Source organism: Aulonocara stuartgranti, assembly GCF_965226115.1.
Source record: "Aulonocara stuartgranti genome assembly, chromosome: 23".
Classification (NCBI taxonomy): domain Eukaryota; kingdom Metazoa; phylum Chordata; class Actinopteri; order Cichliformes; family Cichlidae; genus Aulonocara; species Aulonocara stuartgranti.
Window position 1 is genome coordinate 49,458,066 of NC_138958.1, and position 27,862 is coordinate 49,485,927.

The following is a 27,862-nucleotide window of genomic DNA, read 5'->3' on the forward strand; positions in this document are numbered from 1 at the left end:
ACAGTTTGGAGCAGGAATTCTTGCACATTTACAAACTGAAACTGCTGCACGGCATGGTGGGTAATGCTAGCTGCTCAGGTATGGGCGTGCTAACGGCTGTGAGGCTCCGTGGCTGCAGAACACCGAAGAAGAGAAAAGAGAGGTGGAGGATGAAGAAAAGAGACTGAGATGAAGCAGACGTTTAGCTCCAGAGAGGAGCTGTGTCTGTGTGGGCGTGGCTCAGGCAGCTCCGCCCACTCAGTTTGTTCCCTCCTGATTCATCTGCATGTGTTCTGCTTCACACTGCTCACCTCCACCAAAGACTTCACAAACATCTTCTTTCTTTGATACCAGTTTGTCCCACAAACACTTCCAAATCTCCTCCTCTGAGATTCTGCAGCTTCTTGCAGTGTGACTCAGCTGACTTCTGACAGACCACAGACTGGCACAGCATCCACATGTGTCTCCTTTCAAACAGGCTCTTGATGTTTCCTCCCACATCATTCTGGCCTCTCAGTCTCCTTTGTTCTCCAGCTCTGTAGCTCCAGCTGATGAAGCTTCAGTTTTCCATGTTGGTAACAGTAAACTACAGCCTCTGCTGTCAGCTGGGTAACTAAACAGAGCTGCAGCACGTCTCTGCGGTGGTGCTACATCCATATGCAAACGCACAACACAACCAAAGGATTCTCTCTGCATGTCTGTGGCTGATGCTGCTGGAACGAAGCTGTTTGAAACCTTGTTGTTCTGCACTTTGGGACCAGAAGAGGAAACTGAAGCTCTGTGCAGAGGGTCCAATGGAAGCAGCCAAGCGCTGTAAGTGTCTGCTGTACAGGGATGCTGGTTCAGCTGTGGCTCAGTTTCACAGTGTGACTCAATAAAAGCAGCAGGAAATCAAAGCTTGATGCTTTCATCAGTGTGGAAATAAGAAAGTTTCCTGTGACAGACGCTGGAGCTCTTTCACTCTCAGCTTCACAGTTTCAGCTTCAAACTTCTTCCAACATGTTTCTAACACGGCCACATTCCACCTTAATGGAGCTGATATCTTGTGCATCAGCACATTTTCTAAAGGCAGCGATCACATCTTTAGTTTTGGATGTTTAACTGCAGATTGTTTATGTGTTTATAGCACATTAATTACAGCAGCAGCGTTGACCACAGTGCTGTACAAGAATCCAAGATAACTATTAAAATAACTCCTAATATTAATATCACACATCAAATATCAAATAACTCTCATGCTGTATTAAAAGCCAGTGAATACAAATGTGTTTTCAGAGCAGATTTACAGAGACTGACAGCAGGAGCTGGGGCTGTTCGATAGAACGATGTATATATGATGACCATATGAAAACGTCTATCGTTTCATATCACGCTCTTTGTTTCCTGCTTATGTGTTTGTGTTTTCCAGATAAAGCTTTCAAAATAAATCTGAAGATCCTGTTGAGAGTTTTCAAAATAAACACAATACATTACTGCAGTCGCTCGTTTATCGAGTTACGTTCTAAAAATAAGTCTCAGAATGAAGTAGCAGCTTTATGTTTTACAAGTATTATAGAAGTTTTAAGGCAGTTAAACCCTCACTGCACACTTTCTACACTTTTCTCAGACAGGCATGAACATTTTCACACTTTTCTCTCTTGTTTAAACAAAGTTCAAACCTTCATAGAAAAATAAGTTCATTATTAAAGAGTGAAAGCAAAGTGTTTCTGAAACGTGTCAAATCAGCCTTTGCTGGCATTAAATGAGCTTCTGTGTGAGGAGCACTCGTCCATGGCCTGGGCTCCTCGCTGTCAGGTAAAGTTTCATAAAGCTTTTGAGTTTTTCTGCAGATAATGTTGGTGTCCAGCACGATGTTCTTTTTCCTGCGGTCACTGAGCCACAAAGCCAAAGCTGACTCCATCCTTACGATGTTCTTGTTGTGGACAGTTACAACCTTTTTGCCTCCTTGTTGAAACTATGATGGTCAGCATCTTCCTCTGCCTTTGGCTGCTACCACAGGTGCAAAACGTCTCGTCATCATTGTTGTTTGTTGGGGACAAAACGTACAAACATACAGTGCAGCACTGCAGAGTCACACTGCTGTAAATTTGAACACATTCTGTACTGTACAGGAGACACGGCACGAGATTGGCTGACAATGGTCTACAGCCAATCAGGACGCAGAACACAACGCGCTGTACAAAACAAAAACATGCAAAATTGCACAAAAAAGATCAGCGAAACAGCGAGGCCGCCAAAGGTGAACTGTGTTACAGCGAGGGACCAGCGTATATGTGGTTGTTGGGACGATAAATGTCTTTGAGCTTGTGTCAGAAGACGAGCTGCAGCTTTCTGGACCAGCTGCAGTCTTGCCAGGCAGGTCCCACTAACTCCAACATATAAGGAGTTACAATAATCCAGCTGGGACGTCATGAAAACGTGGATCGCCCGTTCAAGGTTTTTAAAAGATAGAAATGATCTCACCTTAGATAAAAGCCTCAGTTTGAAGAAAGACCGCTGTACAACTGAGCTCAGCTGTTTTTCAAATTGCCGTCAAATATAAGCCCCAAATGTAATAATGCGATTTAATAAAAGAGCTGAACCAGTCTAATAGAGCGCCCTTGATGCCGCCATGCTCCAATGGTGAGGTCAAGATGCTGTGGTCAAGGCAGCAGTCAGATCCAAAAGCACAGCGGAGTCTCCTGATCAGTGGCTGATAAAAGATCATTAAGAACTTTCCAAAGTGCAGTTTCAGTGCTGTGAAGAGCTTTAAAACCAGACTGAAACCTTTACAACAGATTGCAGCTGAACAAATATAATCTTTTACAAAATCTTCGACAGGAAGGGAAGCTTTGAAATAGGCCTGAAATTTGAGCGGACAGAGGATCCAGATCAGGTTTTTAGTACAGGCTGTACAACAGCATGTTTCAAACAGGCTGTACAACACCTGAACTAAGACTGCTGTTAAAAATCGCTAAGATGTCGGAACCAACAACCTTTAAAATCTTTTTAAACACGTGTTGGAACAACATCATTTGGACAAGATGATGTCTTTATAGCATCACATCGTTCCTCCACCTGATCAAACCACACAGGCTCAAACTGATCAAAAACAGCTGAGCAGGTGAATATTTTAGCCCCGGTGCGATCTCGGGCGAGAGTATCGATGATGGCCAAAGGGCAGCGTCCAGCTCTACGGCCGCTGAAGAGCAGACTCAACAGACGCGCGTGATGTGGATCCTACTGCTCTAAAATTGGAGCTTCTTCAATCCATTAAAGAGGACATTAGTACGCTGTTAAAAGAAGAACTCAGAAATGCATTGAAAGAAGATTTTGACAATATAAGGGCTGACGTGCAAGGACTGAGAAATGAGATCACTAACAGCATGGCGGCGACGTGCGGCGAAGTTGATGGAGTAAAGGTTACAGTGAAAGAAGCTGAGGATGGGCTGTCAATGTGGAGCGATGAGGTGACCACCCTGCAGTCTACAGTAGAGAGTATGAAGGAGGAGCTGTCTGACCTGAAGGATAAATGTGATGAAGGCAGGAAGCGAAGAGCTAACATCCACATCATAGGGATCCCAGAGGGCCTGGACTCGAGCTCCTCCACGGCCGTATCCGTGCTACTACGTGAAGTGCTGGGTATGGATAAAGACGTTATTGTCGACCGCTCACACAGGAGCCCTATCCTGAGAAAGCCAGCTGGTAACCCGCACGCCGTCATAGCCGAGCGTCACTACTACCAGGATTGTGTGGCTACGCCGTGCCAGGGCCCAAGCCCCGCTTGAGTTTAACGGACAACCTATTGCAATATTACGACTGGGCGATATGACCCAAAGTTCATATCTCGATATTCTTTAGCTGGATGGCGATATACGATATATATCTCGATATTTTTAAAGCCAGAAAGTTCGAACAAAAAGAGAGTTCTTAGTCAAAGCTGTGTCCCAAATCTCACACAGGCACATTTATTAACATACAGCGTAGATGTACATGAAACAATTACTCAGAAATAAATGATCAGCATTTATTAAATAATAATGCTCCATAAATAAAAGAAAACAATGTTGTTTTTGTGCATAACAAAAAGCTCACAATCGTGCAGTCAAAATGTAAACAGACGCTGAGCATAATAACAAGCAGCTGCTCTGTTCCCAGGTTCTACTGCGTGACTGACAGCCTGGAGTTTGAAACCCTCTTTGTAACCGTGTCTCTTACAGGTACCATTTATGGTCCTTATACACACTCAATACAGTAATATTACGTTGAAGCAGAGTACGTATCACTCCGCGAGGCTCCTCGTAGCTGTAATGCTCCAACAATCCATCAAGCGGTGCGGCCTCGTAGCTGAGCAAAGTCGTACCAAAACATCTTTTGAAAGGTTTCTGAGCGCCGTGTAGCACATAAAATCGGTTCGAGGTCAGTAAGCACAACCAGAATTCATCCATAAGGCGCACTGTCGATTTATGAGAAAATTACAGGATTTTAAGTGCAGAAAATATAGTTTATGGTTTTCCTTTGATCTTAGCAAATATCTACGCCTCTAATTGGGACGATCACAGATTTTTCACTAATGTCTTTGCGCGGCTCCCCAATATGTCATCACACAATATCATCTTTGAGGGAGACCTAAACTGCTCATTATCTGCTATGGACCACAGTTCACACAAAAGTACACTTAGTCCAAAGTCAGCATGCGTCATTCAGAGCTTTCTTGATAATTATGGGCTGGCTGATGTATGGAGATTTCATAATCCTGCTTCACGTCAATACTCTTTTTTTTCTAATGTCCATAAAACATATATTTGTATAGAAAAACGTCTCCCTTTAGTTACAGAATGTGATTATAAGACTCTGGTGATTTCTCCTCTTGTTTTTTCAATGTGTATTCCTGATGCCTGCTCCAACTATCAGCCATGGAGATTCAACTCAGTGTTGTTAGCAGATGAAGAGTTTGTCAGTTACAAAAGGTCTCAAAGACATTTTTTTTCTATTAATCAGACCCCAGAGATGTCATCATCAGTTTGTCTGCTTTAATAATGTGACTGGAAAAAGGTGTTGGACTTCAAATATGTCCATTTCTTTCACACTTCACCTTTAAAAGTGAAGCCATGTGGTTCCTGGAAGGAAAAACACGACTTTTTCAAGTCTTTGTCCTGTTTTTATGAGAAATGTACGACTTTAATGTGAAACATTCAGAGTTTTTTCTCTTGTTGTGTTTGTTTGAAGCTGCTTCCTGTTGGCTTCAGCTGTTTGGAGTTTCCATTTTCTAAACTTCTACATTCTGAACCTTCTTCAGCTCTGAACAGATGATGAAACACTGAATGATTTCAAGCACTTTGTCTAATAAACTTACATCTTTCATTCTTTATACAGATTGAAGAGCTGTGGTATGTCAGAGATCAGCTGTGATTATCTGGCAGCAGCACTGAAGTCCAACCCCTCCCATCTGAGACAGCTGGACCTGAGCTCCAACAACAAGCTGCAGGATCCAGGAGTGAAGCATCTGTGTGGTTTCCTGGAGAGTCCAGGATGTAAACTTGAAACTCTGGGGTCAGTCAGCATGTTTTAGTTGTGCTGAGATGAATATGATGTGAAAGTTGTGCTGACACTAAACTGCAGACATCAGGCTGATATTATACTGATCCACACTGAGGATCTTCATGGTAAAGTCTGTTTTCTTCTTCTCTGGTTTAGTCCATTGACTGCAGCAGAACAATGTTCACATTTCAAACAGTGATACTCAACGTATGGCCCGCGGCCCACACGCGGCCTGCCCACCTTTCCTGATTCAGAGAGAGGGGACCCTGATTAACTGTGTAGCTTCTTCCTCACAGTTCTAAGTATCAGACACAACAATGAATAATCCACAGCTGACTGTCTTTAGCAGGTCAAAGGTCACGGCACACAGCAGACAGTCAGAAATATTCTAACTCTGATCATTTATCAGTTGTGACACTGTGAGACTTGATCAGAGGTGTGATCATCACAGCAGAGGCCTTTGTGTCAAAGTCACTGAGGATCAAACAGAAACACATGAAGCAGATTTTCCTCTTCTGGCTTTTTATAGCAGATAACCTTCAAAATCTTCTGCAGTCGATCAAAAACTGAAGCAAACCATGAAGCAACATGTGAACATGAGCTGATGCTGCTGAAGTGAAGCAAAGTTACAGAGGTTTGATTACAGACACAGCTGAGAGTTTGTAATCTGTCATCATTTTAAAAAGTTTCCATGGAACAGCAGAAATGAGGCTTTACTGTCAGAGGCCGACAGCACTGAACACAACAGCAGACTGGTGGCTAATAAACAGTGAATGATGCAGAAACAGATGTTTGAAGCTGTTCTTGGAGTACACTGAGAGAGAGAGAGCTGTGCAGGCAGGAACAGCCAAAGTCAGAGAGAATTCATGAGCATATTGATCAAACGTGAAGCAGAGTTTGGATCTTCTTTTGCTGCTGCTTCACTCAGTTTTGGTTGGAGACAGATGAAACCTGCAGCTTCAGGATCTGTGAGCTGTCCACTTTCAGCCCCGACGGCGTGTCCGTGTACGTGCCGTCGAGTGAACGATCCACGCTCTGTGTTTCCATCTTTGTGTGTTTAGCTGCTCTCATTTACTGTTTTAGCTGTTTGCTGCTTGTTGAAATAGTTTGTGAGCTTTAACCTGAGATTCTGGCAAAATACATTTATATTAAACATCGATTCAGGATTGAATGAATCAACATCGTTTTATTCAAATTAAAACCATTTAAATGGGAACATGAATTTTTTACAGCCGCCTCTAATGCTGGGTAATGTCAGCTGGTCCATGTGCAGCTGGCTGTGAGGCTCAGGGAGCGTCTACAAAGTGCAACACTGAAAGAACATCATCCATAAATATTGAGTAAGAACTGGACTCTCATACAGCGAGACTCAAATGCCTTTAAACATCAGCTTATCCTGCTGATCCAAGTCCAACACTGAGTTTGTAAAAACATGTTTGTCAATCATTTTGTTTGGTTTCTGAGGAAAATGATTCAATAACTTGCTGCTAATACACAACATTTCATCATATTTCCTCATAACCCTCTTTTGTCTGACCATTTGATCCCATTTGAATTTGCAATAAAGGATCCACAGAGTTTGGTGACAATAATGACAGTAGATGTTTGTGTGAAAGTGCTGGAAGCAAATGAGTGTGTGATGTTCTTTCAGTGTTGCACTTTGTAGACGCTCCCTGAGCACTGGTCTCACAGCCAGCTGCACATAGAGACCAGTGTTGTTAGTCCAGGTCAGAAGATGACTTGTTGGAATGAAAATGAGCTTGTAGTTTGTCTGCTTTAATAATGTGACTGGAAAAAGGTGTTGGACTTCAAATATGTCCATTTCTGTCACACTTCACCTTTAAAAGTGAAGCCATGTGGTTCCTGGAAGGAAAAACACGACTTTTTCAAGTCTTTGTCCTGTTTTTATGAGAAATGTACGACTTTAATGTGAAACATTCAGAGTTTTTTCTCTTGTTGTGTTTGTTTGAAGCTGCTTCCTGTTGGCTTCAGCTGTTTGGAGTTTCCATTTTCTAAACTTCTACATTCTGAACCTTCTTCAGCTCTGAACAGATGATGAAACACTGAATGATTTCAAGCACTTTGTCTAATAAACTTACATCTTTCATTCTTTATACAGATTGTGGGGCTGTGGTTTGTCAGAGATCAGCTGTGATTATCTGGCAGCAGCACTGAAGTCCAACCCCTCCCATCTGAGACAGCTGGAGCTGAGCTCCAACTACAACCTGAAGGATCCAGGAGTGAAGCATCTGTGTGGTTTCCTGGAGAGTCCAGGATGTAAACTTGAAACTCTGAGGTCAGTCAGCATGTTTTAGTTGTGCTGAGATGAATATGATGTGAAAGTTGTGCTGACACTAAACTGCAGACATCAGGCTGATATTATACTGATCCACACTGAGGATCTTCATGGTAAAGTCTGTTTTCTTCTTCTCTGGTTTAGTCCATTGACTGCAGCAGAACAATGTTCACATTTCAAACCTTCAAAGAAGAAGAAAAATCCTCCACTGGAAAATTCACTGTGAAACTCTCAAACTCTTCATTGCACCTTAAAGTCTGTGTGACACTGAAATCCAAAGCAAAATGTGCGTTTGCTTTACAGACAGCAGTCCAACACAAACATACACACATCATCCAAAACACAGTCCAACATCCAAATCTCCTCCACTGCCAGCATGAATGATGGGAAAGAGAAGGAGGAACACTCTGACATTCAGGGTTAGAATGAGTTTCATCAAGCAGACTGTGAAGATCAAAGCTGCATTAGAAAGCTTACATGAATGAATGAGTGGACAGAAGTGGACAGAGATCATCTGAAGCACTTCAAAGGCTTTAAATCAGCACATTTCTCTTTATTCTTTATCAACTCTGTTAGTTTCTCTCAGTTTTCTGTGGAATGAAGCTAACAGCAGGCTAATAAGATGCTGACCAATAGGTTTCTATTAAAGGTTGTAATTTGTATATGAAAAAGTGCTTTGGCTCAGCAGGGATCAGCTTACAGGTAGAATACAGCTGCTGGATGGGATTAGCATGTCATAGCTATCTACCAAACTGCTAACTGGGGGATTTCAGGCCATCTATGGATCATTTTTGCTAACTGTTTATTCAGCTTAGGCTCACAGGGCTGCAGCCTGTGCCCTAGCTGTCATAGGGCAAGAGGCGTGGTCCACCTGCACAGGTGAGCAGTCCATCACAGGGCCAACAGAGAGCGACAGAGAAGCACTCCCTCACATCCACACCTACAGCCAATGTAGAAGCACCAAGCACTAAGCAGCATTTCATTGGACTGTGGGAGAACATCCAACCTCCACAGAAAGGCCCAGCTGACCAACAAGCTTCAACCTACAACCTTCTTGCTCTAAGGCACTAGTGCTAACCACTTTTGCCCATTTCAGCCCAAATCCTGCATCTTCCTGTTTCTGACTCCAGGCCAGCTCCACTAACACTTTCTCATCAGACACTGCCACCTAGTGGAGGAAGTCTTAGTTCCATTTGAAGCTTCAGATTACAGTTAGTTCCTTTACAAAGAGGTGGAGGTGGTGGGGCCACAGCACCATCATCACTGAGTGCCATAGGACACTTAACCTTTGTTTCCATATGCTGGGAACTTCCTGTTGTTCCAAGGAGGACTGGAAAATGTGTGAAAATCTCCCAGTCAGTTCCTCACAGCACACTTCAATCATTTCCCTCCCACAGCATCAGGACCAGGGCTTTTTCTCTCTTTGGTCCCACTAAGAGATTTCCACACAAACACCTCATCAGTGGGACTCTCAGAGCTACCAGCCCTTTGCTACAATCACAAAGCTCTTCATTGAAATCAATGATATCAAAGCTGGAATCAAATGAGTCCAAGTCTTCTGCTGATTCAGCATCACATTCACCTTTTTAATTTAGCTTTTACTTAGTGTTTATTTATTTTATGCTTATTTATTCTATCCTGTTATTCTATTATTAATTTAGGATTTAGAATTTTAGGATTTGATTTTATTCTTATTCATTTTTTAATCTTCTTACTCCATTTATATTTATATTTATATTGTATCCTGTTCTTATTTATTTTATCATTTTACCCTGTGTATATCGTATTGCGTCATATCTCCAGTGTTTCCTCGGAGGGCGCTCTCTGCACCGGGGCTGTGATTGACCGTGGCTGCTGGGTCTCTGGGTGTCCTCTCAGCCTGGCTGGGGGGCTCCTTTGCCTCCCTCCTGCTGTGTGCCCAGCCTGGAGGCTGCGGTCTGTGTCTCCCGGTGCAGACGGCTCCCTGTTATAGTGTTTCCTCACTTGGCTCATGCGAGCCCAGCCCAATTTTTACTCTTTAAGTGTGCGCGTGTGTGTATGTGTGTGTGTGTATGTGTGTGTGTGTGTATGTGTGTGTGTGTGTATGTGTGTGTATGTGTATGTGTGTGGGGGGATATATGTGTATTGACTTCATTCCTTTCCAAGCCAGCCTTGAGTGTCCTTTATTCAGCTCATCCTCTGCTTTACTTTTACACCTGATTTTAGCTGCTTTATCTCTCTTTCAACAGGTTTCTGTGCCTCAATCTTTTTCTTCTCTCCCTCATAACAAGACAGCTTCTTCTGCCTGAGAACATGTTGGAGTGATTTACTAATCCAGGGCTGCTTATTGGGGAAAATACTTCCTGTTTCCAAAGTAATCCCCATTTTTCCCAGAAAGAAATGTCAGTAGAAATCGATGATCTAAGTGAGAACATGAGCCTTTCAAAAGTCCCAGTGGGTGCAGTCAAAGCAGTCCCTCAGTCCCAGTATAGAGTCTTTGGTCCAGACTGGAACAACTGTGTGCCCAGTTTGAGCTCTCTTCAGTGCTGTGACCTGACAGACCCAGAGGGGCCATCACATCACATTTAGAAGCTCCCCTGATGGAGCCACAACACATGTCCAATACTTAGTCTGTCTTGTTGGACCAACTGGAAGAAACGATTCAAGGACTTAGTCACAGAACAGAGATTCAAATCTCCAAAATCCAACTGGCTGCATCAGGACATATAGTCTGAAACTCTGCACAGTTTCCTGTTTGAAGCTGCTTCCTGTTGGCTTCAGCTGTTTGGAGTTTCCATTTTCTAAACTTCTACATTCTGAACCTTCTTCAGCTCTGAACAGATGATGAAACACTGAATGATTTCAAGCACTTTGTCTAATAAACTTACATCTTTCATTCTTTATACAGATTGACTCTCTGTGGTTTGTCAGAGATCAGCTGTGATTATCTGGCAGCAGCACTGAAGTCCAACCCCTCCCATCTGAGAGAGCTGTACCTGTATGGAAACAACCTGAAGGATCCAGATGTGAAGCAGCTGTCTGATCTTCAGCAGAGTCCAGACTACAGACTGGAGACTCTGGAGTAAGTAGAGTGATGGAGTGAGTGGGTGGTGCTGTCAGCAGTATTGTACTAAACACAGTCAGTATGAAACAAAGATCCAGTGTTTCCTGTAAAGCTGCAGCTTCTCAGTGAAGCTGTGAGAGGAGAACGGTGACAGGCTTCAGGATTGGACACAAACACTTCCTGTTTCTCACCCTTATGGTCACCATAGTAACGGCTGACACGCTCTGATCAAACACTGTCAACAGCCAATCAGCTCTCTGAACAAAGCAGCACGCAGACCAATGACTGCATTGATTTCCAAGTTTAAAGCAGTGAAGAACACAGTCTGTAGGTGAGGAAGAATTTAGTGAGAGCAGATGTTTGGATGGAATTCCTCCAGTTAACAGCTGGAACCGTCCATCTGGATTGTTGGGCTTGTTGTTGGGGTTCCTACAGAGCTCAGAGTGGACACACCAAGGTTCTTCTAATGAATGAAAGTCCAAACTCAAACTAGGAGGGAAAAACATTTTCAGCAACTTCAATAAAAATCCAAAGATTAGAAAAAGTGAAGCAACAATGAGTCCTAGTACAGTCCCAGCACTGACGTCCCTGCTGCTCTTTATACTGGATGTGCTGCATCACTGACTGACAGCTGATGAAGAGTCTCTGGAAACACTCGTTTATCTCCTCTGCTCTTCCTCCTTCTCTCTGCAGGTGGAGGTGATGATGGTAAACAGGACGGTGTGTGTGCTGAGAGAGGAGCAGCTGTGTCCTGATGATCCAGAGAGGTTGAAGCAGCAGCAGCTTGTGTGTAGAGACGCTCTGACTGGGCCATGTTACTGGGAGGTGGAGAGGAGAGCTTCATCCAGCAGTGACTGACAGAGGAATGAAGTGCAGATGACTGTCAGTGCTGCAGAGTGAACTGCTCTGAGAACAGCTCCACTGTCAGACACAATGTAGAGTCCAGCATCAGCCCTGTGTGTCCCTCTGGATCTGACAGAGGATCATCAGTGTATCTGGACTGCTCTGCTGCTGCTCTGTCCTTCTACAGTCTCTGCACAGTCTCTGTCTCACTCTGGAAAGATTTTACAACTTGTTGTAATTACAGAACGTTAATATAATATTCAAACATGTGATCTTCTCTTTATTTCTGAATCTTTACCAAATAAAGAAAAACCAAACTAACAAACAGAAGCTGTCGTGTCCTTTTTCACCACATCTGTGAATCTTTTCTGTGTTTTTCCTCTTTTCCTCCTTCCTGCAGCTCCATCTTCATCATTCTGTGTCCAGTATATGTGAACACGTCCAAAGCATCTGAGCCTCATGTTACCCGTTTGTGTGAGTTACGCCTGTCGTTGTGTTGTGGTGTATAAATAAGGGGCAGGAGACAGCGCTGGATCTCCGAGTTCTTTACTCTCAATTTCTGCAACATCTGCAATATCTAGAAATGCAAACCTGTGAGCTGTGTGTGTTGTGCGTCTGCTCGGCCACCTCTCCTCCGGCCGTGCTGGAAGCAGCTGTGCGTTTGACAGTTTTATCGACTCGACAATAATCGAACAAATTAAATGTTCAAAAATATCAACTTAAGCACTTCAAAGTCAACAAAAAGCTTAAAACAATGAAATAATATTTCACTGACAAAACAACAGCTCATAAGAACGATACACAAAATAATACAGAAACAAACAAATAAAAGTTATTAACCAGGATCCATGTTTTTGTCACAAACACTGAATCAGCTGATTCACTCTTTATGTTTCTGAGTTTGTTTTGTGATTATAGTTCTGGTTTCTGTTTCTGTGTCTTCACTGTGTCCCACGTCTCCTTACTTTGGACTCTGTGTTATATTTCCTGTTTTACTTTGACAGTCCTGTGTTACTGTTTCCTGTCTCGTGTGTGTAATTGGTCCCAGCTGTGTTTCCCTCCTGTCTCCCGTTCCCTGATTACTAAACTGCGTCCACGCCGCCGGCGCTCCTCTCCACAGCTGGATTCCAGGATTTCAGAGCATCCAGCTGTGGTGAGTGATGGAGACACTTTCTCTGCTCCCTCAGTAATCAGGACAGTTTATTGAACATCAGAGGACATAAAGGACTGTTTTTCACCTGCCCGTTCTGAACCTGGACATTAAAGACTGCTGGCTTCAAGGACATTAATCCCAGTGTCAGCCAGCCAATAACAGCCTGTGTTTTTCAGCTCTTTAGGAGTCAGAAATGAGAAAGACACAGACTGCTAACCGCTCCCTGCAGGAAATAAGCTCCGCCTCTTCCTGTCCTGTATATGAGTGATTCTGACATGAGACACAATGAGTTTCCTGTTTATTGTGACTTAAAGCGAGCAGCAAAGACACTAAACTGTGTGTTTCCAGCTGAAGCTGCTTTTTGTGTTGCTCCCACAATCCTGTCTAAAACAGTCAGTGAGGAAAACTCAGTTTATGCTTCCAAGCTCATTGTGAGAGGGCACATTGTGTTCCTGCAAGTGCTGATTTTGTCTGCATCCCTGAGTTTAGTGAGCTGCCTCCAAGGACTTGTGAAGCCCAGTGTGTTAAGACTGCATCTCCCAGATGTTTCCACCTTTCCAGCAGAGACTATAAATGTTCCCACAAAGGCTCAAAGACGGTTTGATTTTCTGAGTGTTGGCCTCAAGAGATTGCTCTGTGAGCACCTGAGTGTTTCTGGGACATCGGACACTAACTGGAACTTCAAGTCTGGTTCTGAAGCTGCACATGCAAAGACTGTTTCTGGTTGTAGAGACCTGGCTGTTCCAGGGATTGTAACCTCCCCAGAGGCTGAGCTGCTGACCTCAGCTGACTCTGGAGCCTTGAAGGTAACTAAGTTTGCACCGCTCGGGTGAGCCATCTCAGCTGCAACAGCCTCCACAGAGAGCTCACGCAAGCTTACCCAGCCTGCTGAGGATTTTATGCTGCTGCAGCCCAAAAGGCATCCTGAGCTGGCTGACAGCCACCCACAGCTTCAGCTGCCTCAGCCAGGGGTCTCCACACCTGCTGGCCCTGCATCTGCTCTGACTGGGGGCTCCGGAGAGCCGCGCCAGCCATCCATCTCTGCTGGGGCTCCTGTTTGAGAATGTAGGAGTGTAAACTTCAAATATCTGCTCGGTTTGTCAAGATATCACATATTTGCAAAAGTGCTCTGACGTTTTTGGAGACGTCTGTTACCCACCATCTGGATAGCTAACCGGGAGGTCGAGGGTCATTAGAGCCGGCGAGAACAGCGGACTCCCGGCACATCGTTTTTGGACCCCCACGGCCTTTGGCTGTTCAGGTTTAAACATGATATTTAAGTCACTTAGATCACGTAAAAATGTTATCGTTTGGCTTTTTTCAGTGTTGTTTGTTTGGTTTGGCTGAAGTTACAGTTTTCACACAGCTGAATAAACGTCAAACAGAAAAGTGATTAAACAGAAGTGTGAGACGGTCGAGAGTTTACTCCAGTGTCCTGTTAGATTTTAGACAGCAAGGAGCAGACGGCTGAGTTTATTAAACTCCACCCAGACAGCGGTGACGCGGATCTGAAGGCCAGACCGTCACAGCCGCTCACTTCCCGCCTACCCGACCTTTGGAGGACCCGGCCCACGTAGACCTTGAAGGCCGGGTCCTCAGGAGGATGCAGCCTGTGAGTTTGGACACGCCATGACACATGATGTTCTACAGCTGATGTGTTTAAATGAGCTCTACAGGTGATCAGACTTATTAACGTTACCAGCATAATAAACTGTCCTGTCACTGAAGGTGTCTGCCCAACAAGGACGTGGTGCTGAATGCATCCGGACCCCTGCTGACTGTCTTTGCAGCTTCGGTCAAAGGTACAGTGTCCACTGTGACCCTGAGAGCAGGACACAGCCAGAGGTGAGTCAGCAGTTACAAACTAAATGCTGCTGACATGAATCAAACTGCTGGATAACCCACTGCTCATGAAAATGGCACCTTTCTGTTGCTTTTTGAGATTACTGAGAATATTTGAATTGTGACTCAGATGGCAGATCCAGGCTCTCAGCCTCCAGCTGAAACTTCCAGTCCTCCCCCAGCCAGAAGCTCTGATGCTGGGCTGAGAGACTTTGATCCTTCCCTGGATCCAGAAATCCAGGAGGGAGAAGGAGAACAGGACCTCCTTCCTGATCTGGAGAGGCCTGAGGGAAAGAAAGATGGAGCAGACAGAGCTTTGAACAAATGCAAACCTCCTGAGCTTCACCTCCACAAAGGTGCAGACACTGATGCACAGATTCACATGTGACACCTGCAGCGTCCAGCTTGTGCCGCTGACATTATCTCCACTCTGATACAAGCCTCATTCACTCGCTCACACACGTTCATACAATCACCTTTTCCTCACAGTCACACACATGAATGTAATGAGGGGAACTCGGGGTTCACTGTCATTCCTCAGGATCCTTTGATATGCAGACTGGAGGCTCTGTGGATGAAACCACCGACTGTCTGAAGCACTCTGAAGTGTTCATGATGGACTTCATCCTGATTAACACTACAATACTTGTTAGAGGCCTTTTATATGTAATAATATTCTTTTCCATTAAAGCTCTGAACATTCTCACTCTTTCTTGACCAGGTGTGACAGGTGAAGGACACCGGCGAATAGGAGGACAGAAGCTGAGAGCCATTAGTCACATGACTTCAGCTGCTGCCGCCTCACCAACCACTGGCCCCTCGGTGAGTCTAGAGTTACAGCAGTGACCACAGGAAGTGCACACGTGTGATCTAAAGCTACATGTGGGCCTGTGACCATCAGTCTTCTCACTGTGGTAGACGGGTTTGTGAGTCCCTGTGATGCTGGGAGTGTCCAGGACAGTCGCTCCTGATCGGGTCTCTCATGGAAAGCTGGTCCCAGGCATTCCTGGAAAATTCCTCCACAAAAGAGAACTGGGAACATAAGTGCAGAGTGACAGAGGTGCTCAGCAACCCTGCTGTTATATGGGAATAGAACCAGAATAGTCGGCAACCACTTGAGTTAAGTTAGCCAAAGAGATGCGACTCAGACTGACTTCATCATGTTGGCAACGTGTCTGCATTGATAAACTCCAGTTATTGACAAATCAGAGAATAATTCCAGTCATTCAGAGACAGATTGTGATTGTTTGGAGGATGTAATCGTTTCCCTTCAGGGAGCGTGTTGGACGCTCAGTGTCCGGGTGATTAGCTGATGCAACTACTTAGAATCAGTTTGTGAATATGAAGAAAATCAGTGCAGTCACTGGACAAACTCTGATTCTTCCTAGTTTCACTCTTGTTTCAGTCCAGTGTGACTGAGGTGGTAAAAAATGATCTGACTTTTAGCCACACAGCTGTCTGCTAGAGAAAAAGCCTTTGTGCACAACTTTCTTAAAGGCAAACGGCACCATGTTCACTGCAGCTGCAGCAAACGCAGCAAAGAGTGAAAGTTGGACTGAGAATGTTGTGACTGTTTCATGAGAAAGAGCAGGAAAACAAGCATCACACACCCAGACACAGTGCTGGGATTAGAATTAGACTTTAGAGCCAAATGTAGGACAAAAGCTTTAATATGAAAGAGGAAAACCCAACAACAGCCAGAGCATGAAGCTCAAATCTATACCAATCACCAAGAAAGCTGACAGGCCTGTGACACGTCAGAGACGCCGTTCAAATCATAAAGAAGTTGGTTTATTGACAAAATGTAAAAAACCAAAAGAATCAAGTCAACCTTCAGTTTCGAGCGAGTAGACCAATCAGGCACAGCAGCAGCTCTAGAATAAGCAACAATTTGATGTATTACAAACAACCTTTCATATACACACATACATATGGCTCATATGCTGTTTAAAAAGGGCTCAAAGACCCAACAGATTACACAAAGTACAAAAACACTTTCATTCAGACAACAGTCAGCTGTGCACGAGACAGAGAGCCGACTACAGTTAGTAACATGGACTCACTTTGTTTCAGACACGACACAAAGTAACACAAAGCCACAAAGAGCAGAAACAGCAAAAAGGAGGCAGAGCAGCAGCAACTCTCCATGAGCTGTGAGGCTAACAGCCACCCACACTTCCTGTGATGCATAATGAAAACAACATTAACCTGAAGGATGATAACAACAGAAAGAAGTCTAAGCTAACGTTACACAGCGCTCACACAGCGCTGACTGTACAGGCCTCACACAGCTACGACCTGCATCCACAACACCTGATTCTACTGAACACAAACAAGTTAATGATATATGAGCAATCCAGGGAAGGCTTCCAGGAAGGTGAGGATCCAAAGACAGCTCTACAACAGCATCAGTCAGCAACAATGTTACTAATCACTGACTCTTTCATCCTTTTATACTCAATCAAAAAGTGCTGTGTTCACATTTGTTTCTGCTGAAATCCAGAGACTGAAAATGCGTCTTTTTAAAGTTTGAATAAACTGACTGAACTTGTCACGAGTCCAACCGTGAGGAACACTTCCCCCCATGACACATCACAGGACAACGTCTCAGTGGAGGGGGGGCAGTAGCTCAGTTTAGGCAGTCACACTCAGAATCGATGCCTCCAGTCAGGGTCAAACGTGGTCCTCAGAAACCTGCAGATGTTTGGGCCAAGCTCTCACTGGTCTCTGCGTCTGTAGACTGAGCTGATGTTTCTCCAGGTGTCTGGTAAAAGGACGATGCTGCTGTCCAATGAGGCGAGGAGAGAAGTAGCCAAACAGGCGAGAGCCGTGAAGGAGGAACGGCGGGCAGCTCTGGATGCCCGACATAAATACCTGATGAGCAGGCTGGCAGACGCCGGCAGCCTGGAGGAGGCGGCGGTGGAAGACGCCATCGTCTCTGATGACAGAGTAAGTTCAGAGACGTGATCCTTCCTCAGAGTTGAACCTTTGAGTCATTAATGTCTGATTCTTCCAGTTCAGTTTGATCCATGAATTCTTTGCTGCAAACGGATCCAAGAAGCTGATTTTCTTCTATCAGGATGTCAAACAGGTAACTTTGATCACATTTCTTTTTTTTTCTTTTCTTTTTTTTCTTTTCTTTTCTTTTTTTTACTCTCTTCCTCTTTTCTCTTCTTTTTAGTGCTCGGAGACTAACCCTCTCTGCACAGGAGGAACAAACTGTGCGCACTTAGTTTGTTTCTTAGCACTAATTAGCAGATATGTGTCTTGCCAATCAAGTTTGCTAGTATTAGCAGCTAGCTTAGCCGTCAAGCTTTTTATCTAAATATGGTTATTGGCAACTCCAAAAAAGCAGTGGTGAAAATGCCAACAATGACGTCAACATTTTCTCAGAGCAGTGGGGAGCACTACAGTGTTTCTGTCGTATGGCAGCACCTATTGTAAGGAGAAAAATGCTGAAATGTGACTCGCTGATCTTGCTATGGCTATGATAACATTATTCAGTTCATTGTTATGTAAAATATGTTTATACTATTTAAGGTATTCATTGCAATGGGTGGTTCCACACTGCAGTCTCTAATCTTGCAAGGAAAGAGAGGAGCTTCCCTCTGTAATGGAAGGACATTTTGAAATAAAGACGGCTGCAACTTTTCCTTCTCTTTTTCTGGACCTCCAGCGCACCTTTAGCGAACAAAGAAAAGCACAAATGAAAACAGGAATCAAATAAAATCTTTTGAACAAGTGTCTATTTGTGAATCACTGTATTATTTCATTTATTTGTTTCTGTTTATTTATGTTTTGAACTATCATAATATTTTCTCCAAACTTCTGATGATAGTAGAATTTGGATTTGAATCCAAAATATGACTATCCAATAAAACCAGTAAATGTGTATTTGTATCAGACATCATTTGGGTTCATTGCAATTTCAGAACAAATTCTTATTATTAGTAGTAGTAGCAGTATAAACCTCTATTACAAATGTATTCTTTACCTGTCATTATAAATTTGCCATTGTATTGATTTGATTTATAAATTAAGCCAAATAAATTATTAATTTTACAACTGAGAGTCCTATGTGTATGTTTTGCCACCATCATGGCTCTCGTCAATGAACTATTTTTAGACATGCTGTAACTGTCATGTGCTCAAACGACTTTCTGTAAACACAATGAAGATTTCTATCCTTCCTGGTAAACTATTTGTGAAGTTTCAAGAACTTTGCTCCTCTGAAAAAGCATCACTCAGAGGAATGTTGGCAGTGACTCAGAGAGACGATCAGACATGTAGAGCACCATAAACTCAGTGACTGAAGGGTCACACATTCAGCTTTGGATTCACTGTAAAATGTGAAGCTGGAGATGATTTCATTCACCAGCAACAGCAGACAGCTGAATGGAAAAGTTCAAAGGTTTAAAACCACAACATTTGGAAATCCGGAGGATGTCATTTAATGTTGTGTCAGAGATAATTCCCCCAAGTTATTAGTGAATATTTCATAATAGAAATGACCAGGTTTCCCTATTGACAAGGGTGTCATATTTGATACATGGGTTTTTGAGATCCTAACCTACTTATATGTTTTGTTTTGTTTTTTGCAGTTATTTAATTTTTTTATATGACTGTCCTTGATTATTTTACTATCTTGTGTATTTTAAAATTTAAAAAAACTGACAGTGTAAGAGTCAAGGCAGGGATTACTGTCATAGCGCTTTGAAATTATTTAAACTAAGAAGGAAGGATCATAGTAAAATACACGTTTAGAAGTTGAAATGTTGAAATGTAAATCTGTAAGTAACAATTTGTAATACCTTTATTATATTATCTTCTACATTTCCAGTTAAGATTTAAATTTTGTCAGATTTATTTTTAACGTAAGTGACCTCTCGGGGGATTTTAAGGGTTCCAAGGAAGACAAGTAACTTGCTTAAACTGACATAATTATTGCATGTTTGCCGGAGTCAGCAAGCTGAAGAAAAATTTGGATCTTACTGGAATCAGATCAGAGACATAACATCAGAAGTGGTGGGGAGGTTGGGAAATTCAGGAGGCAGGAGGATAAAAACAAGCTCAGACATATCTGACGTTCAGTTCAAAGAACTCAATAAAACAGAAAAACTCTTTGATGCAGTTCTTGGAAGCAAACGTGGGATGGTTTTCATCAGCAGGCAGGTTTCTTTCAAAATGAAACTACAGTTCAGATCAGACTCAGATCCATCTGTTCAGTCACTTTCTACTGCTTTATTCAATTCAGGGTTGTGGTGGAGCTGGAGCCTGTCCCAGTTTCACAGGACGAGATGCAGGGGACACACCCTGAACAGGTTGCCAGTCTGCCACAGGGCCAACAAAGAGAGACAGAGTCCTGCAGGAATGTGGGTTACTCGGTTTTGCCAAGAGAAAAGTATAGAATAGCTTGCCAGTCAGCAATTAACATATAACCACTCCAAGGTTCACCCAGTGCTATTTGAATAAATTTGCGCCAGAGGCTTTACAAAGCATTTCAAACAAACACCGTACCATATGCACAAAAATGCTAAAAGTTGAGTAAAAGTTAAGAGAAGGATATTGTAGGGGAGACCGGGGATAGTTGTAACGTGGGTCAGTTGTAACACTTCCAATTTCTCCAATCAGGGCTAAGTTTCAAATGATGTGACTCATCCTGTGCATGCCCAACTCAGTTCTGCTATCACATGTGAAAAATCAGCACATTTTGTCAAACACAGACAATTTAACACGAAAAAAAGTAATTTGTATGCCAAAAAGTAAGTTTTTCTACTTTATTTCAATTTCTAATAGCATTATCTGCTTTGCAGTTAAACTCATCAAACTTAAATTATGTTATTTGTATGTCTATGGGGATATATTCTGTGTAGGTCTTTAGTGCTAATGTTTTAGCCGTTGGCTGTAATGTTAGCTAGTTCATGGCTATAGGAGTCTGGGTCAGTTGTAACAGCAACAGTCTGGGTTAGTTGTAACAATAACGCAGATGTTACAACTTACCACACTTTTACTTTAACTTATATTAAACAAGTTGGGGCAACGACATCAGCAGAGAGAGGTTCACTGGTCACATTTGTATATGCGGTTAATGCCATTGGCAACACAATTACTTCACTGTTTGTGTTCCCACACATACATTATGCAGACCTCTGCATCAGAGATGGACCAGTAGGAAGTACTGGTAGTGGAAATAAATCAGGATGGGTGCAAGAAACAGATTTCCTCATCTTTCTGAAGCACTTTGCAAACCACACCAAGGTAAGCCATGATAAAAAGTAATGGAACTGCGATGCTGGTGAACAACTACATTTTTTCAGCTTCATTGTTATGTTCAAAATTGGTGCAAGAGTTGTAGGTTATGATGCCCACTGAGCCAATGAGGCCAAACTCAAGGAAGACCAACCAAAATTAATGAAATATTCAGTTGCAGAAAATTCCATAATTTGTCTTTTTTGGGGGGTTGGAATATGTTCAAAAGCTAGATTTCTGCATTCTGTCACACACACACACACAGCTACATAAATGGCTCTAAGTGCATTCATGTGTTGAATAAACAAAGATTACATGTTAATATTTTGTTAGTACCCTTATTTCATTGTGTTACATTTTACCCCAGGATATGTTACAACTAACCCAGACTATGGGGTTAATTGTAACATTTCACTTTTTTTTTTTTTTGTGTCCCGTTTGGATCTTTAGCCATCAGAATTGTTGTCTTAAGGCCAAGAAAGATGCCAAGCGGATTTATTTTACCAAGTGGATCATCATGGCCTTGCCATATTGGTCCATTTGATTGACCTTTATTATAATTATGAATTTATTTTATTTTCAGTTGCTACAAACGGGACAGACATGACTGGGGGATAGGACAGGGAGAAAGAATGAAAGAAAGAGAGGGAGAGAAAGAAAACCAAAGGGGAGAAGAGACGGTGAGAAGGGGGGGAAGAAAGAAAAAAAAACAAACAAAAAAAACACCAACAAAAAAAAAACAAAACTCCTGGGTCACCTGTATGGAGAAAAAAAACAGAAGAGGAAGCAAACAACAAAGAACAACATAATAAAAAAAACAGCACCATCACAATAAACTAGCTAGCAGTAGATATCAGTAGATACTAAATAATAAACGATATTGTGCAGCACGCAAGATAGACAGCGCACAATGTGCTTTGAGGCAGCAGCCAAGAAAGCTGTAGTCTGCGTCTGTGAACACCCGTGTGTACACCTGTGTGCATACCTGTGTGGATCAGCATGCTTGCATTCCAAAGGTTTCTCCATGTAACGATCTGCTAGGGAGTGTGGGGAGCCACAGCCCCGTCCTCCAGGGCATGAAGCAGGTATGGAGGAGATCAAAACTCCAGACATCCAGAGGCCCCCAGAACACAAGAGACCATGGAAGACCCACAGAGGGGCAGCCACGCCACTGTCCCAGTTTGATCACATTTCAATGACTGACACATGAAGGTCTAACCGCTCTTCATAATCTGCTGTCCTGTTTGTTGCAGCGTACTTTGTATTCATATCTTTTAATATCTGCCTTTCTCCCAGAGTCTGTCCTCCCGTCAGTCTTCCTTTGTGGACGCATCAAACTCAGCTGTGGCTCAGAGGAAACTCTTCCTCACTACGGGGAACTCTGAGGTTGGCTTCAGCTTTTTATGTTTAGTTCATGTGAGAATCACAGAAAAATGCTGATATGAGTGGAAGGTTCTGCTGGGAAATTGGCAAAGAGCAGATTATTGAACAGCGAGGCAGACAGTTCGTTTCAGTGATGCCAGTTTATTAGAAACGAGGACTGTGGGGCTGCTGGAAGTCAGGACGGCCGTTCTCTGGATAAACCTGACAGCTGAGGTGGAGAGCAGGATTTATCCACAGACGGCTTCTTCCAAGCAAATGTCCTGAACACACCTGAGCTGAGGGTTACACAGAAACGTGTCTTAAAGCACGAGCCTGGATCAGACTCGAGGACTCAGAGCTCAGGTGTGTGACGTCACATTGATCCACCTCTCGGGGTTTTTGTGTTCTGTTGTATCTGGTTTCTCTTTAAGCTCCAAACAATACCGAGCCTACGATTCATCATCGTCCTGTTCAGAGATGATGAGCCTGAGCGTGTTTGTGTTTCCATGGATCAAACTGTGCTGCTTTGTTTGGTTAACGAGGTGATTAAAGTCTTTGACCAAACACTGGATGACTGACAGCTGCAGGCTGAACATCAGGAGGTCGAGAGGCCAAAGTCTGAGGAGCTCAAAGCTCCACAAACACTTATTCACAGAAAAAAGGACTACAAACATGGAGGAGCAGCAATCAGAACATGAGCTAAAGGCTACATGCTAATAACATTTCCCCTGGATGTGGTTTTAACAGGATCATGAATGATGAAGTATTTAAAGTCAGTTCCAGCCTGAGTCGGTGCCGTGTTGGCAGCTCTGATATGCAGAAACGTTCAAACATGGGACAGGAATAAAAACACTCCTGTGACGTCAGAGTTTATGAATGATGACAAACTGTTGCTTGTTTTTAGAAACTTTGTTGATGCTTAAAATGATCAGGAAATAAAAGCTGAATAGATCCACTTCAAACAGGAGAAGCTTTCCAGTTTGCATCAGCTGGGAAACTCGCTCATATCCAGTGTTGGGCAAGTTACCTTCAAATAGTCATTCAAAATTAATTAAGTCATTAATTATAGTTACTAATTACTTCTTCAAAAAGTAACTTAGTTAGTAACTGAGTGACAAGGTTCTAGATGTAATTAATTACTAGGAAAAGTAACTATTGTGTAACTTTAAAAATACCCTCTGGGCTCCAGGGTATAATCGGCCATTGTGACTCCTTTTGTCAGGGTCCTGGGTCGCAGCGTTTTGTGTTTCCTTTTGGTTTCATCTTGTGTTTGGTGTTTATTCTGATTTTGTTTTAGTTCTTAGGGTTTGGTTCTTATGTTTAGTGCTTCCGTGTTTTATCAGCCCTGCCTGTGTCTGTCCTCTGTGCTCTGTTCGTGTCCTTGTGTTGTAAAACAGTCTGTGTGTTTCCTGTTTTACTTTGAAGGTTTGTGTCTCGTCTTGTGGTTCAGCTGTGCTCCCCTCCTGTGTGTCATCCCCTCATTACCTCGTGTGTATTTATAGTGTGTGTCTGCCTGTGTTGCTTGTGGCGTCGTCTGCATTACTCTGTGTGTCTCCGTGTCCATCGGTGTGTCTCCACGTCTCTCTGCCTTCTTCGTGTCATCTCTGTGTTTCCCTGCTGCCCTCATGTTTTCTGCTTTGTCTGTTAGTTTGTCCCAGTTTAGGTTGATGTTCGCTTCTTCCCTCACCTTTGTTATTTTCACTGTAAATAAATCTCCACCGCCGTCTGCATCTTGGTCCTCATTCACTCCACCACACGACTGCTGCCCCAGCCGTGACAGCTTTTTATGTTTCCTCTACATTTACCTTTAAAAACTATTTACTTTGTCTTGTTTGGTATCATTCTTTTCAGCACAACCTCACGTGTCTGAATCTGCAGTTATGTTTTCATTTTGACAAACTGTATTAACACAATTGATCTAAAATCAGACAGAAAACAAAAAAGTTATATTTTTTACTGTAACAACCACGAACATGTTTAACGAATCATTTTTATAACTTTAAATGTAAATATAAATTTGAAAATTATACACACAAGTTTTGCAAACAACAAAGTTATTTGCAGCCATTTACCTTTTACCCTTTTTTTAATAACCATTAAACTATTTCCAGAACAATCAGCTGTTCTGCATTCAATAAGACGCCACACGAATTATTTGTGCGACTCCAAAATAATAATTAGTGTCCAGTATAAAGGAGAAGATCACAGCCTGATACCTGCAGGTCTGACAGCAGCTCATAAGCAGAGAGTGCTCGCTGCTGTCCTTAGACACTAAACATGAAACTATTGAGGAACAAACACGCGTATATATTGTTTATCATGACTCTGGTTTTACTGGCCTATCAACACAGTTTATAAACTGGTATATGTCACCTTGTTGCTTTGTCTGTAAGTGGTCATGTGATTGTCTTACCACGACTCCTTTATTCTTCCTCAGGCAAACAGCAGCACTCATGCGATTGTTTTGCCCCCTGAGCTCCAGCTGTTGTGCCAAAAAGTGATGGTCTGTCTGCGGGAGCGCACAGCTGCTTAAAGCTGCAGCGCCCAGATTACTTACAGCTACTTCCTGCAGCTGATATAAGCTGCTGTAAGCTGAACACAGCTTCAACCGTCTGTTTGTTGAAAAATAGTAACGGACCGCCCCACATTTTCTTGTTAGTAATTGTAACGGCGTTGTAACGATAGGAATAGTAATTAGATTACTCTTTACTGAAAAAGTAGTGCCGTTACTCCCATTACTGGTAACGAGCAGCCTGCAGAGCTCTCCAACCACCCCGTCTTTAAAGCCCATGAAAGGTTTTCCTTTGCATGGTGAACTTTGGTGACAGAGTGCAGAGGAAGTGCTCTGTCTGCGTCACGTTAAAGGAATCTGAACTCCATCACGTTCTGTATTTCCAGCCTTTACTGGGGAAATGTCTGTTCTTCCTGAGAACCACTGAGAAGGCCATAACCACCGCTAACGTGCAGCAGGTCAGTAACTGGTCTGGGTCACCTCCTCACCTGCACATTTAACAAACCGCACAGACCTCATTGGTTGACTGTGACGTGGATGCAGCCAATCATTCTGATCTTCTCGTGCAACCTGATGTTTCCAGGAAGTGAACTTTGGCGTGTTGGACTGCGGCGGCGGCGTCCTGAACAGTCTGGAAACTCTGCTGACTCACATCATGTTACCTGCTCTCAGGTCGCAGCAGGTAAAACACCTCCATCCATTCAGGCTTTCACTGAGCACAAAAAGGGAGATGTTTTAAGCTTCCAGTGATCACATGACGCCATATATGAAGACTTTGTTGATGGTGGGAAGGAAGAACTCTCTTTAAACAGGAAGAGACTGAAAGCAAAGAAAGGGGCAGGGAGGGGCAGCCATGAGGGGTCAATCCTGTGAAGAGAAGCCAGTGTAGGAGAAATCTGCTCTCTCTTTCTAGTCCCTGTCAGGACTCTTGCTGCAGCATTTTGGATCAACTGAAGGCTTTTCAGGGAGTTTTTTGGACATCCTGATAATAATGAATTACAGTCGTCCAGCCTGGAAGTAATAAATGCATGAACTAGTTTTTCAGCGTCACTCTGAGACAGGATATTTCTAACTTTAGAGATGTTGCACAAATGGAAGAACGCAGTCTTACATGTTTGTTTAATATGTGCGTTGAAGGACATGTGCTGGTCAAACATGACTCCAAGGTTCCTCACAGTGTTACTGGAGGCCACACCTTGGGCTCATCTGTACCTGCTGGTTTCTCTTTGTGGGCTTTGACTGTAGAGCAGCTGTTACATAATGATCCATGAAAAGTCTTATTTGTGTGCAGTGCTCCTCCTGATGCTTTTGGCTGTGAATGAGGTAAAAAGTGAAACAGGAAAACACATTAACCTTTGTTGTTATTGCTGACCTTTGACCCTGTGCCCAGTCGTGGGGCTCTGTGCAGGACGGCGCCTCGTGTCCACACGTCCGGTCCTTCCTGTCCTCGGTGGATCAGTTTGTCAGTAATCTGAGCTCAGCCCGACTGAACATGGAGAGAAAGTTGCAGCTGCAGCACGTGGAGCTTCCTGACGCCATCAGCCAGCTGAGCAGCCCTGCAGACTACAGAGCAGCAGGTATGAAGCTCAAGCTGTTCACATCTCACACAAACAATAAGACTGTTGGAAATACAGGAAACATCATTTAAAGCTTTAAAAATCAACTCTCAGGTAAATCAAACCAGTTTATCTGTGGAAGCTGAAGGAAGCATCTGACCTGAGACGATGGCTTCTTTGAAATAATGAGTCCGTGTTCACGCGTGTTTAGAGGAACTCGTGTGTTTCGCTCTCAGCCAATAACAGTGAGCTGGTGGAGCGTCTGGAGGAGGTGTCGACCCTGTGGACCAATCAAATCAAGCAGGTCCTGACGGAGAGCGAGCAGATGAGGAAAGAGGCCGACGACGTCGGGCCGTCGGCCGAGCTGGAGCGCTGGAAGAGCCGCACGGTGACCTTCAACAGGTAGACGCATCCTCTCAGCTGGATCTCCTGTAGCGTCAGCATTTACAGGTTTCACTTTAAACTCAGTTTATCAAACATGATCTGACGTCTGTGGACAGAAGCTCCTCAGACCTGCAACAGTTTAGTCTCCACTCTGAGACTTCAGGACAAAACCACTTTTACACAATATAACTTTCTGTTCTTTCTCTTTCTGCTCTTTAAAGTTGAAATGTTCCAAAATATTCATGTTTGTTTGTTTGTAGAATAGTTTTTAACCCTTTCATGCATGAATTATGACGACATCAATCAGGATTTATTCTTTAGTATTTTTATTCATCTTTAGGGATGAAAACAGATTTTTGAACTTCATTTTTTTAAACATGCATTTTTCCATCTTGGTTTGAAGAAATGTTTTGTGCACTTACACTGGCTGACCAGTAGGTGGCAGGTATGGCGCGACACATCAGAGTCCAATGTAGAGTTTATGTGCAAGTACAACATCAACACTGTGTGTGTGTGTGTGTGTGTGCTGCAGTGAGTCTCTGACTGCTGTAATCTGAATGCGGCGTATCAGCGAAGCTTCCACAGCGTCAGAGACTGTCAGGCTCAGGAGGGACTCGGAGGCAGACCGTCACTTAAGTTCGTGATTTATTTACACACACAGACACCAGGTGCGAATATATACAGGTGAGGGGGCACAGGAAGAGGGTCTCCGGGAAGCACAGGCACGGGAAGAAGAGGGCTATGTACAACATCCACTGAAGCTCAGGTAGCTCGGACTCCGGCTTTAGCTCACCAACGGCGGTCCTCAGGCTGGCGAGAATCCTGGCACAGAGAGGAAAGGCAGGTGAGTAGTGGCACGACAGAAACTCGAAAAACGGCTCAGATAAGTGATGACACTGACGAGTGTTACACAATAATCCAGCGAGGAAGCACTCTCAGCAGCCGCCTTAAGAAGTGAGTGAGATGATTGCTTGCAGGTGTCCGAGCCAGGGGCTGGAGCCGTCATGACTCCGCCCCGGTAGAGCGCAGTGCAGGGGAAAGAGAGAGATGCAGCACAACAAAAACACTTGTAGCCATACAGAGTCAGCCGAGAAGGCACAGGGTCATGACAGAGACAAACTGA

At 43.4% G+C, this 27,862-nt stretch overlaps 2 protein-coding genes across 2 annotated transcripts in view; both read left to right on the forward strand.

Annotated features, from left to right (window-relative positions):
• Positions 1-27,862, forward strand: part of LOC309701533 (protein NLRC3-like) — a 232,642-nt gene that overhangs the window by 146,907 nt on the left and 57,873 nt on the right. The window lies entirely within an intron of this gene.
• On the forward strand, positions 24,708-26,761 carry LOC309700385 (dynein axonemal heavy chain 5-like; the record flags this gene model as incomplete). Its single annotated transcript, XM_082523905.1, has 4 exons — positions 24,708-25,257; positions 25,383-25,481; positions 26,190-26,376; positions 26,592-26,761. Exons 1-4 carry the CDS (start codon positions 25,096-25,098, stop codon positions 26,759-26,761), a joined length of 618 nt encoding a protein of 205 aa, XP_082380031.1. The 5' UTR covers positions 24,708-25,095.